This window comes from Ambystoma mexicanum, chromosome 11 (assembly GCF_040938575.1).
Source record: "Ambystoma mexicanum isolate Mex_15411 chromosome 11, UKY_AmexF1_1, whole genome shotgun sequence".
Lineage (NCBI taxonomy): Eukaryota > Metazoa > Chordata > Amphibia > Caudata > Ambystomatidae > Ambystoma > Ambystoma mexicanum.
The window spans coordinates 1,264,072,863-1,264,086,127 of NC_090934.1; the positions used below are offsets into that span (position 1 = coordinate 1,264,072,863).

The 13,265-nt window shown below is 50.2% G+C and overlaps 1 protein-coding gene across 1 annotated transcript in view; it reads left to right on the forward strand.

Annotated features, from left to right (window-relative positions):
* SORD (sorbitol dehydrogenase) overlaps nucleotides 1–12,841 on the forward strand; it is a 215,843-nt gene extending 203,002 nt beyond the window's left edge. Inside the window, exon 9 of the mRNA XM_069624711.1 lies at nucleotides 12,038–12,841. Coding sequence (XP_069480812.1) covers nucleotides 12,038–12,203 — 166 coding nt within the window. The 3' untranslated portion in view covers nucleotides 12,204–12,841. The remainder of the gene's footprint in view (nucleotides 1–12,037) is intronic.
* The last annotated feature ends 424 nt before the right edge of the window (nucleotides 12,842–13,265 follow it).

Consider the following 13,265-nt stretch of genomic DNA (forward strand, 5'->3'; position numbering starts at 1 on the left):
ACAAAACTTCCAGAAATCATCAGACAAATCTTCATGAAACTTGGCGAGGAGCAGAACAGTCTTTAGACAAAGGGGTCTCACATTAGTCTCCTGGAACACGAGAGGCCCGAGCTTCCTGAGGAAAAAGCAACTTAAAACGATCTTCTAGAACATAATGATATCTTGTTGCTCCAGGAGACATGGTTGGCCAACCCCATCGAGATAGAGGGCTTCACAGTACTAAACCTCAAGGCCTCACAAAAATCAAAAGGAAGACCAGCAGGAGGTTTGTTACTAGCAATTAAAAACTCCAGCATCAAAGGAATTGTTCCGCTATGCAACAACACGGTGGGCATTCAAGCCTGTAAAGTAGAGATAGGACAGAATGACTCTCGGCTCACTCTTATCTTGGTCACCATCTATTGGAACCCAGCCAGCTCAAAACGTCAAGACTTCATAGAAATCCTCTATACCCTACTCTCAACGGCTAAGATTAACTATGAGGGAGCACAGATCATTGTTGCGGGGGATCTGAATACACACCACATTAACCCAGGAAATATGAGGAATAGCAACACCAAACAAAGCACCATACGGAAAAGTAAACAATGGTGGGATGTTTTTCAGTCATGGGACCTCGATATAATAATTGAAAAAATCAGGAGTGTGGGAATGGCTGGACCAACCTGGTGCCAAGGGGCGCTGCAGTCAACCTTAGACTACTTTTTCGTCTCATCGTCCCTCACCCTGCATTGCCCTAGCCTTACTTTAGACTGGGAGGGGGGAGTGATCACGGCAGGTTGGAACTTTATTTCTCCGAAATTCAGAGACCTTCCAATCCATTCATAACACAGGAACTGGAAAGTTTTAAGGGAAAACTGAAAATGCTTAAATATAAACATGGAGGGAAAAAGTTGAATGATCTCTTGGAAGCAGTCCCCCCCGCAGCATGGGTTGAGGGAATCCATCCAGAAAAATTTGGAAAGTTTGTGTGGTCCATTTGCCAACCAAGTGAAGTAAAAAACGTAGGGCAACGGACACATCTTCATTATTTTGATGAGGAAATCTTCAACAAGAAAAGAACCCTCCGACAAACACTCCGCCACATAAAACAGAATAGAGCAGAAGACCCTTTTGGCGGTACGCAAAAGCTTAAAAAGGCCAAACAAATTTATCGAAATTGGACAAAGAACCACAAACATCAAAAACTCCAAGAAGACGGGGAGAGAATGCTTTCTCTCCTCAATACAAACAATTGTAGAAATTTCTGGGCAGCATTAAACCAACTTGAAACCCGCCAAAATAGTTCTCTTTGCAACTTAGTCTCGGAGCACAAGTGGGTAGACTATTTCTCCAGCATGGGATCTGGCATGGATTCACATGCTCATGAATATTCCCCGTCGTCAGGCCGGGAATCCTCGGTATTGAAAAAAATCAGTATCAGCTTCGTTTCTGATCTGTCTTTCTTAGTAGTAACCAATCACTGGTCTCTGGGTCATACTGCCCCCAGACAATGACTGCCCTCTCCCTAAGCCCCGCCTCTGGCAGCCATCCTCAGATTTTTACCGCACGTTCAAGTGTTGGGAGGCCTCGTGCTGTAGCTATCGAGCTTTTGCTGCGTTTTTGCACTTTTTCGGGAGATCTTTCTCATTTTTTGGTTAAATAGAGCCTCTAGCTCCACCGTTTCTACATCCGATCAACCGGGATCCGTTTCAGAGTTTTCTACGCCCCTCAAGGGTGAAGTTTTCGTCGAGTTATGCTTTTGGAGGATTCCAGAAGTTCCGAGGCCTACCCCGGACATGGCCCAGGAGAAAGGAAGCTCGACGCCCGGGAAGCTGTTCAGGACCTGCCCTGGATTCCAGCTTCAGAATGTTTTCAAGGAGGACAAGCATTCGTTATGCCTCTACTGTCTCCATGAGGACAAGACGCACACGGAGGACTGTGCGTTTTGTGGGAACATGTCGGAGCGGACCATGAAGGATCGCCACCTCTGTCTCGCCAACTGGCTGGAAGGGAAGAGCCCATCAGGCGAGAAGAAGAAAAAGAAGTCCGAGCGGTCTTTTAAGTCCTGTGAGGGCGCCCCGGCGACGGGGGCCCAACAAAAGGCTAAGCAGCGCGAGTCCGCTGGCACCGGGAGCGCCGAACGGTCGGGCTCCTTGGCTGCGAGGCAGGGCGCATCCTCCCCGGCGCCATCAAGCACGAGCCAACGCTCTGGCTCGGGTAAGAGGAAGTCCGAGAACCCGGTGAAGCTTCTGGAGAGGCCCCGGTCGATCTCAAAGATTCCCGTAGAGGGGAAGCGAGGCTCGGACCCTCCCCCCAAGGTGAAGGCCCCAGGCGTCCAGAAGGTGGCGATGGCCTTAATTCACCCTGCTAAGACCTCGATTGAGGATGTCGCCACAGCCCCGGCTCAGCCTGTGGAGGCTAAACCAGTGGAGGCGCCCTCAGGACCCAGAGTCTCCCTGCCACCGCGGAGGGAGTCGTCTTTCAGGCCCATTGAGAAGACCCCCACGAAGTCCTTGTTGGAAAAGGTGGGGGAGGGGCTGGTGGACATGATGGATACGGACACGACCTCTGAAGAAGAGCTCATCGAAGTCGTGGAAGAGGCCCAGCCCATCGGGAGGGATCCCGACGAGCCGACGACGAGAGCGACGGTGTCGCCGACAAGGCTCCTCAAGAGCCCTCGCGCCCGTCGTTTCCGGCGCCGCAGGACACTTCGGCGGCCATTTTGTCAGCAATTCAGTCCTTATGCTCGGAGATAAGGACAAGGTTGCCCCTTCCCCCGACGGAGGTACCTGAGCCAGACCCGACGGGGGAACCGGAGCCAGGACCTTCGGAGAGTCCACCGCATAAGAGGAGGAGGACGCATCCTACGCCACCTCTCCCACCTCTGCGGCCTGCTCTGCCTTCCCCCCGGTCTACTACCCACGGGGATGATACAGGCACGGACACGGCTACGACAGGTACAGATGACGACGGAGGCGACGACGAGACGTGTCCCCCGTCGCCCCCTGCTAGGGCGTCCCCGCCCAACGAGATTGGATCCTTTCATGCCGTGATTTCCAGGGCATCCAAGCTTTTCCAGCTCTGCCCAGAAGAAAAGAAGAAAGAAGGGTTCCTTTACCAACGGCGCGAGGCTAAAAGGAAGACGGTCCTCACCGTACCGCTTCTTGATGACATCTGGGATGAGGGGCTCGCCCTCCTCAAGAACCCTGCCACGGCACCGGCAAAGAGGGACCGGTACGAGAAGAAGTACCAGGTCCCCGATGCTGCCCCCTTACGCCTTCGGGCACAACCTACCCCGGATTCGGTCGTCTCGGCGGCGGCAAAGAAGAAATCTGGGGGGGCATCGGCCTCGACATCAACTTCCCCGCCGTACGGCTAGGGCAGGAAGTTGGACACGATGGGACAACAGATCATCTCATCCGCAGCGATGACTATCAAGGCGGCCAACGCCCTGGCTATCGTAGCCCACTACGACAGGGAGTTGTGGTTCAAAAAGGCTCCTCTGTTAGACTTGCTTCCGGACACCAAAAGGGCTCAGGCCCTTGAAATCCTACAAGAGGGGGAGATTGCTTCAGACCACGCCATCACGGTGGCAACGGACATCGCCGACACCGGTTTCCGTCAGTTGGGCAACAGCGTTTGCTTGAGACGAAGAGGAAGGCTCAAGGCCACGGATTTCCGCCAGGACGTACAAACCAAGGTTTTGGACATGCCCTTCGACGGGAACAACCTGTTTGGGAAGGCGGTTGATGAGTCCCTTCAGGCCATCAAGACAGACACAGAGACTGCCCGGCACTGGGAGTGCTCCAACAACAACGGCCGTCCTTTCGGAGCTCCGGAGGCAGACAAGGTGCCTCCAAGGGATCCGGCAGTGGCTCCTCCACGTACCGCCAAGCGGCAAGATCTTCGTCCCAGGAAGCCTGCAGGGGACGCGGCAAGTCAGGTGGTGCCCGTCATCGTCGACAGGGAGGTCAAGGAGGCAAGGCAGCCTCCAAACAAGATTGAACCGACCGTGGGGTCAGGCCCCCGCCGAAGCACCCCGGTGGGAGGCCGGCTGGCGAGGTTTGTCAGCGTGTGGGAATCCATCTGCACCGAACGCTGGGTGCTGGATGCCCTGGACCAAGGGCACGCCCTCGAGTTTCAGAAGAAGTGCCCTCGCGTTCCACCCGTGGCCAGGAAGGAAAATCACCTCCCTCAACTACTGTTGGAAGTAAGGGCAATGCTGAAGAAGGTTGCCATTGAGCTCGTCCCAAAGAGGCTTCGGGGCTCCGGAGTTTACTCAAGGTACTTCCTCGTAAAAAAGAAGACAGGAGGATGGCGCCCCATCCTGGACCTACGACGACTGAACAAGTACATCAAGGCGCAGAAGTTCCGTATGGTCGCCCTCCAGCACGTGCTGGGACAGCTGGAGGAGGGCGATTTCCTGTCGTCGTTGGACTTGGAGGATGCGTACTTCCACATCCCCATTCTAAAAAGACACCGAAAGTTCCTCAGGTTCGTGGTCCAAGGGCGGCACTACCAGTTCCAGGCCCTCCCGTTTGGATTGAAGTCGGCACCCAGGGTGTTCACCAAGTGCCTCGTACCGGTGGTGGCGCGGCTGCGCCTACAGGGGATCCACGTCTACCCCTACCTGGACGACTGGCTCATCCGGGCAAGGACGAGGGAACTCGCCGCGGAGCACACTGCGAAGACCGTCCAGCTGCTCACGGACCTGGGATTCTCCATCAAGTTTCCAAAATCCCACCTGGTTCCATCGCAAGTTGCCCTGTTTCTGGGAGCCAAGCTCGACACAGTGGCGCGGCTGGCCTCGCCATTGGAGGAAAGGACCAGGACCATTCTGGGCAAGGTGCAGTGTCTGCTGGCCAAGGACATGGCCAGGGTAAGATCTATCAAGTCCCTCCTTGGGATGATGTCCTCCTGCATTTATCTGGTGCGCCTTTGCAGGCTTCGGATGCGCCCCTTACAAGAGTTCCTCGACGCCCGCTGGGTCCAGTCGACGGGCAGCTTCGAAGACAGGATCCCTCTCAACGAGACATTCCGTCAGGCGATCCGGTGGTGGGGTACCCGCTCCCATCTGGTGGCAGGCACGGACTTTCAGATCCCAGCTCACCAGGTGACGGTGACGACGGACGCCTCCGTGGAAGGTTGGGGAGCGCACTCCGGAGATCTTCACGCGAGAGGCCTTTGGCTCCCGGAGGAGAAGTCACTCCACAACAACATTTTGGAGCTCCGCGCAGTGTTCTGGGCCCTCGGGTCCTTTCTTCCGTCCCTCAAGGGCAAGGTGGTGAGGATCTTCACCGACAACACCACCACGATGTTCTACATTCGGAAGCAGGGCGGGACCAGGTCCCCGGCCCTCTCCAAGAAAGCCCAGGATCTGTGGCATTGGGCCGTCGCCCAAAGGATGTTTCTGGTGCCTCTTCATCTGGCAGGAATAAAAAACACGATCGTCGACTCACTCAGCAGGGAGCTGCGCTTGTGCCACGAGTGGCAGCTACGCCAGGAACAAGTGGGTCGACTCTTCCGACGATGGGGCGAACCCCAAATCGATCTCTTCGCGACGGCGACGAATTCCAAGTGCCGGAGGTTCGCCAGCAGGTTCCCCCAGCCGAGGAGCATGGGCGATGCTTTCTCGTTCCCCTGGGACGGCCTATTTCTTTATGCATTCCCTCCGCTGCCGTTGCTGCTCCGGCTCATCAACCAGCTCAAGAGGTCCCGGTGCAAGATGATCCTCGTCGCACCGGCATGGCCGAGACAGATCTGGTCCCCGGACCTTCTGGACTTGTCAACGTCCACACCAGTCAAGCTGCCGACGGACGCAGACCTTCTCTCCAGAGAAGGGGGCGCCATTCTTCACCACAGCCCGGAGTCGCTGAATTTGCAGGCCTGGCTCCTGCAGCACTAGAGTTTGGAGGGTACGACATCCCGGCCAACTGCCTCCATCAAAATACATCTGGCTGCAATCTCCCGATATACCAGGACTACAGGACGGACGTCCTTGTGGTCTCATCGCCTGGTGAAAGAATTCATGAAGGGACTATTCCGATCATTCCCGCCGGTGAAGGCTCCTTCCCCGGCGTGGGAGCTTAATGTGGTGCTGACCAGGTTCATGGAGGCCCCATTCGAGCCTATGCATTCGGCGCCTCTGAAGTTCCTGTCATGGAAGACAGCTTTCCTCGTGGCCATCACCTCCGCATGACGAGTAGGAGAGATCCAGGCCCTATCTTGCAAGCCTCCATACTTGACTTTTCATGACACGAGGGTGGTGCTGAGGACGCACCCCTCCTTTATGCCCAAGGTGCCGTCGGACTTCCACCTCAACGAGCCCTTGGTATTGCCAGTTTTCTTCCCGTCGCCTTCGTCGCCGGCCGAGGGGACTTTGCACTCGCTGGATGTAGCTAGAGCACTGAAGTTCTACGTGGACAGCACAAAGAGTTTTCGGAAGACGTCACAGCTGTTTGTGAACTTTGGGACTGTGAATCAAGGGAAGGCTCTCTCGAAGACTTCCATTTCCAGATGGCTCTCCGGCTGCATCATGCACTGTCACCGGTTGGCAAACCGCCCGCTGCCCGGCCGTCCGAGAGCCCATTCGACCAGAGCGATCGCTGCTACCACGGAGTTCCTGTCTGGTGTGCCCCTGCTAGACATCTGCAGGGCTGCGACGTGGAGGTCGAAGCGCACCTTCACAAGATTCTACTGCGTCGATCGGGACTCCAGGGAGGAGTCCAGGGTCGGCCAAGCAGTGCTGCGCAATCTGTTTGCCTAAGGTGAGCCTGGTGAGGAGGTAAGAGATGCTTAATGTTGAGTTGTTGTATTGCTTAATGTTGAGCCTTGCCACCTCCCGTGGTTGTGCATGTGTGTACTGCTATGTATTCTCTTATTCATGAGCATGTGAAACCATGCCAGACCCCATGCTGGAGAAGGAACAAGTTACTTACCTGTAACTGTTGTTCTCCAGCATGGGTCTGGCATGGATTCACATGCGAACCCTCCCGCCTACCCCTCTGCGGCTCTTGACTTGGTCATACTGCCACTTTACATGCTACCAAATCTGAGGATGGCTGCCAGAGGCGGGGCTTAGGGAGAGGGCAGTCATTGGCTGGGGGCAGTATGACCCAGAGACGAGTGATTGGTTACTACTAAGAAAGACAGATCAGAAATGAAACTGATACTGATTTTTTTCTATACCAATGATTCCCGGCCTGATGACGGGGAATATTCATGAGCATGTGAATCCATGCCAGACCCATGCTGGAGAACAACAGTTACAGGTAAGTAACTTGTTCCTTGTCCAAAACATTTGAAGCAACTGGCTCCAGAGACTTTACTCTCCCAACATCACCTGGTCCCTGGCATTTACTGAAGAAGAAATTGAGGATCTTATTACATCTTCCTCCACCTCTAGGGCGGCAGGTCCCAACGGCTCACCTTGCTTACCAGGTTCTAAAAAAAAACCAGCCAAAATTATGGACAAAGTTACTATTTCAGACAGGCTAAGTCCAGCTTGTTATCGACCCATCGCCCTTTTGGATATAGATAGCAAAATTTTCATGAGACTACTACTGAAAGAACTTTCTCTATGGGTGGATTCCAAACAGATTCTTCCTCCGCACCAAATAGGTTTTAGGAAGGGCCTTTCCACCAGCCTTAAGGGTCTTATCCTGAACCTGCTGAGTGAAAGATCAAATGAGAAAGAAGGCTCCCTGCTGTATGGGGCATGGGTTGATCTGTCCAACGCATTCAACCTCGTGGACAGATCCCTCCTTTGGCAGAAACTTCACAACTGGGGGATACCGGCTCCCCTTCTGGCCATGCTCATAAAGCTTCATAAGAACACCACGACTAGGGTGAGGTTGGATGATCTTGGTAACCTTTCAGAAATAATTCAGGTCCTCAAGGGAGTACGACAAGGATGTGTGGGTGCACCGTTATTCTTCAATTTATTTCTATCAGATATTGGTCACTTCCTAGCCTTGGCATCGCTAGTCTGCCCTAGGATTAATGGCAGAAGACTCCATTGGTTAGCCTATGCGGATGACCTAGTGCTCCTGGACGGTTCAGCGATAGGGTTGCAGCAACTTCTGTCCAAACTCAACGAATACGCCCAACTAAATGGCCTCATAATTAACCCATCAAAATCTAAGATCCTTATTTTTAAACATCCGAAAAAAAAGGTGACTTCGAGGAACTGGTTCCTGGATAGCAAAGTAATTCCTCGTGTGGATGGGCTTATATACCTGGGATATGAAATCCTAGCTCATCCAACTTTAAATAAGGTGATACCTTCTATCCTTGGAAAGACCTCAAAAATTATTGCACAAATGAAAAACCCGAACAGAAAATTTTGCAAATTTTCAATACTTCCATTCAAGAAGTTCCACATAGGCAAAGTAGTTCTGGTCCTCCTTTATGGCCTTGAGGCGAAGCCTTTGCTGTGGAACTACGATTGGAGCAGAATTGAGGGTCTCTTGTGAAAATCATCTATTCAACTCCCAATGTGCACTCCTCTTGCCAGCCTGAGATTTGAATTTAGACTGACCTCTTTGAGCTGCCGTGCAGAGTGGAATCTTCTGTCCCTCTGTCGTAACATAACTACAGCCAATATGTCCACTCTCTTTTTTGACGTAAACCAACACCTAAAAAAAGCAAAATCATAACAACTTCTTGGTTTAGAAAAAAAATTGGACATATGTTGTATAGGCTGGAACTAACAACAGAAATCCTCATGCAAAACCCCACGAAAAAACTAGAAATGGTTGACTGGATTCAAACAATCGCAGGAGTCAGAAGTCTCAATCCACCAAACCTCTTCCTGAAAGTGGATAGAAAACTTGGCACCATTCCACGTTATCTGGAAAAGTTCCCTGACCAAAGAATAAGAAACTCATTTTCTCAGACTCAGACTGAACGTAGCCCATACAGGCGAAATTTTGGCTCAAAGAAACCAGGGAGAGAAGGCAACAAGACTTTGTAAGATCTGCGACTCTCCGAATTTACAATCGCTCAAACACCTACTGTTGGAGTGTGAAGGCACATGGGCCTTAAGAGTATCATCACTAGGGAGATAAGTAACTAGAGAGGAGAGCTTAGTTCAAGATGCATTCTGGGATAGACTGATCTCTGGCCAAGAAATCATGCTCACTGCTGCGATAGTAAACGTTCTGGAGAAACTTACCATACTAATGAACTACTAACAGACAGCTTATGTCAGTGAGCCCCCTGGCCAATTTGATTCAGTCTATTCAGTTACTCCCTGGTTTCTGAGCCTTTATTCTACTCTTTTTTTAAGTAAGAATATAAAATTCTGTTTCTTGTATGATAATGGAACACTGATCATTGTTTTCTAAAGGTTTTCTTGTAAAACCAAAAAAAAAAAAATAATAAATAGACGGAAAACCAAGCAGAGAGCGAGGCCCACCCTGGAGGAACCGCAAGTGTAGGCACCAACCACAGCGAAGAAGCAACACAGTTGCTAGCTGGAACCAAGGAGAATTTTCAGAGGGGTTCCAAATCGGTCCAGCGAGGAAGGACCGACCGGCGAGTGTGAAGCCCTGCGTCGAGGTGAAAGCAGCTGTGGAATGATGCTGCTGAGGGAAGCCGCACAGCCCCAGAGGAGCAGAAAGCTGCGGATTTGCTGCAGCCCTCAGAGATCCGAAGGAAGCCACGTAGAGCATGGAGAAGCACAGGGTAAAGCCCTAGACCAACCTGAGAGCCAAACACCCTAAAGGTACCTGGGTGACGGTTGGTGGGGCTAAAAAAAAGAGAGAGGCATTGATCTAGGACCAGCACTGAGTGAGAAGAGCATCACAAATCCTCTTCTTTGGTACAGTACCTAGCAGAGGTGTGAGCCAGGACTGCCAAAGCAGTCAAAGAAAGAAGCACAGGTCCTGGACCTGCCCCAATTGAGAAGCGCATCACAAATCCTCTTCTTCGACACAGTACCTGGAAGAGTGGAGAACTATAGTGGCCAGAGCAATCAGAGAGAGAAGTACAGTTGCGGGACCTGCATCCAGTTGAGAAGAGCATCACAAATCCTCTTCTTCAGCGCAGTACCTGGCAGGAAAGTGAACCAGCTCTGCCAAAGGAAAGCAGCAGAATCCTATGGGTCTGGGACCCACACATACAGTCCAATAAAACAAGGTAAAAGAAAAACCAGGGGAAGAGAAGCATTCCCCTGGTGGAGTAAAACTGTGAGAAGACAGTACCAAACTTTACAGCATCGCAAACTGGAACTTTGTTTTGTATCTTGGAAAGGAACTGAGACCTGAGGAAGGGAGTGATTCTCTCAGGCGAAGTTCCCACCTGCCAATTGGAACTATAGACTATTGTCCAGAAGAAGGGAGACATTATTCTGGACCAAGAAGATCCACTACCTCTTTAGTATTAGTTACAAATTTGAGGGCCAGAAGTTGGTATTTAGGCACATGATGGTGGCCCCTCTTCTTTCTACTTGGACATACTGACCGAATCCTTAGTTCCTTAGTTGAGGCAGGGAAATCCACCTTAGAGTTAGATAGGGAGAGATAGGTTTCCTTTTTATTTTGATTAGGTTTATGCCAACAATCATGCCACTTGTGTGTTAGTCTCCTCCTTCTGTACCCTTTAAATACATTAGTGTCAGGCGGGGGCATGGTCTTGGCCTTGCAGCCAATGAGGAGGCCCAGAATGGGGGCTTTACAACATGGTAAAGCCCCCGCTTCAAGCCTCCTCAGAGCTGGAGGCTACCATCTTCCCCCACCGGATCACAGGTGAGCCCTGCCTGAGTCTTCTTCACTGTTCCCCACCCCATCCGGCTTTTCCACATCTCCTCTCCACCCCCACCCCATTTACTTTGCGTGGCCTGGTCCCTCTTCGGCACTGGAAACACTAGTGTTCCCGGTGGGTCACTGACCTGGCAATGGCTGTCATGGAAAGGGAGACAGGACTATGTGTAGTTCCCTTTGCCCGATCCATGGCCACCATCTTTTTTTGTAGTTTTTGTAGTTTTTTTAAAAGTTGAGAAACGGTGAACACGTAATTTCTCAACTTACAAAAAACACTATTAGTACTGTGGTACAATGTGCCGGAGTACTAATATCAATATTACCCGAGCAGGCGGGGGGGCATTACCGGGCCTGTTAATCCCCCAGGGTGCATCACTTCTGTGATGTCATAGGAGAAATGTTCATGGGAAATCACTTGCTGTGATGTCAAATGACACATGCCATAGCAGGTCACTTCCTGTGATGTCATCAGGCAATTCTGGTTAAGTCTGCCATGTTGGTGAATTGACCTTCACTTAATATAGAACTCATACCACCTACAGCAAAATGCATTCAGTACTATTGGGACTGAGATCAACTATAATCTTACGTAGTTCTGCACGCTATCCCCCAATTCTGTTTATATTTGATACTATACACCCTGACGAGGCTACAACTGACATTTAGGGGGAAAGAAGTTTCTAAATGGGTAACTCTGTTGCCCAGAACCCTAAGTGCCCATCTGCAGTTCTTGCTTCCTATCGATACATTAGGCCCTGCATCATACAGAAACCATATTTGCTTCTCACAACATAGTTTCCAAAATGTCGCTGATGTTCCAATTTTATTCCAAATCATTTCAGATAGGCAGCAGCACTTTTTTCCTATACCCACCCAAAACCCTTCTTCTCACACGCGCGCGTGTGCGCAAAAAAAAAAAACACACACACACACACACACACACACACACACACACACACACACACACACACACACACACACACACACACACACACACACACACACACACACACACACACACACACACACACACACACACACACACACACACACACACACACACACACACACACACACACACACACACACCCTCCCCCCCCACATACATACAAGTCATATACACAAACACATAGGTTGTCGTCAAGTGATCCCTTTCTGAATGCTCTGACCAGTCACCCAACCACTATCATTCTCATCTTTCAATAGTGCTTGAAAAATAAACCATGTATTGTTACTCGTCTACATTTCTCAAATTAGGTTTCTACTAATTGAGCTTGTTCTTTTTGTTTCAGGTGGCCTATGGCAATCTCCATGCTCGCCTCAGGGCGTGTGAATGTTGCTCCATTGGTGACCCACCGTTTCCCTCTAGAGCAGGCGCTTGAGGCCTTTGAGACCACCAGGAAAGGTCTGGGTGTGAAAGTCATGCTGAAATGCGACCAAAGTGACCAGAATCCTTAAACCCATAGGTGACATCAGCAAAGCTTATGCTCCTGCGACCAAAAGAACTGTCGTGTTGAAGGGGGCATGGAGTTAGGAGGGAATGTGACAACCAAAATGGCAAATAAGATTAATGCTTGAAATAGTTCTGTTTGATCAATTTCCATGTGAACAAAAAAACAATCTCAGGTTTTAACAAGCTCAGCCAAAATTCTGCTGATTTTGAGCCAGCCTTAAAGTGCAAAAAAGAGAAGTTGCTGTGAGCTAATTACCAGGCTTAGGAATATGAATGTAAAATCAAAGTTTTTTTTATTGCTGGCAGGGCATGTTGTATGAGAGAGAACCAATAGACTCATTATCAGCAGTGACACCTGCTAGTCAGTCAAGGTAGCACATTAGATCAGGTTGTAGAATTGACCTTTCCCAGAATAGCCGCTTTTTTGAAGATGTTTTTGGATATGGCAAAAACATTTAGTAACAAAGTAACAATACGAGTTTGGGGTCTGCCATATTACATTATGGTTTCTTTTTAATGTGAACCTGTTGTATGATTATTATATTAAAATACCCAGCTAACGTAATGTTCTCTTCTTAACACCTCTTCTTAAAACTGGAATAAACATGTAGCTGCATTAATAAAATCAGATTTAAAAATCCAACGATTATTTTTTAAACTGTCCATTATTACGTTAATGAAATTCATAAAGCTCTTTACTGGTAAGCACCTCTCTCAATCACAGAAAATCTCGAAGACCAGTTGAAGACAGACTTAGCAATAATCCATGGGTCAATGGCTGGTACTGGGTGGTAATGACCCACATCCCAAGTTAACAGGCATGAGCGTACAGAGGGCGTTTAACGGATGCTGGGGGCCTCTACCATCTGGTATCGTTGGCTGCCCAATTGTTGTATTTAGCAACCCAGGGCAGCAGTAGCGTTAGCGTGCCCCTCGGCTGATGTTTGTCTTCAAAACACACCTCTACGTTAATGTGTTGTTAGACAATACATGATATCAAAGAATTATGGCTGCCCTTGGAAGTAGAAAGAGAGATTAACACTTGGATCCCCTTTCTACTCTTAGTC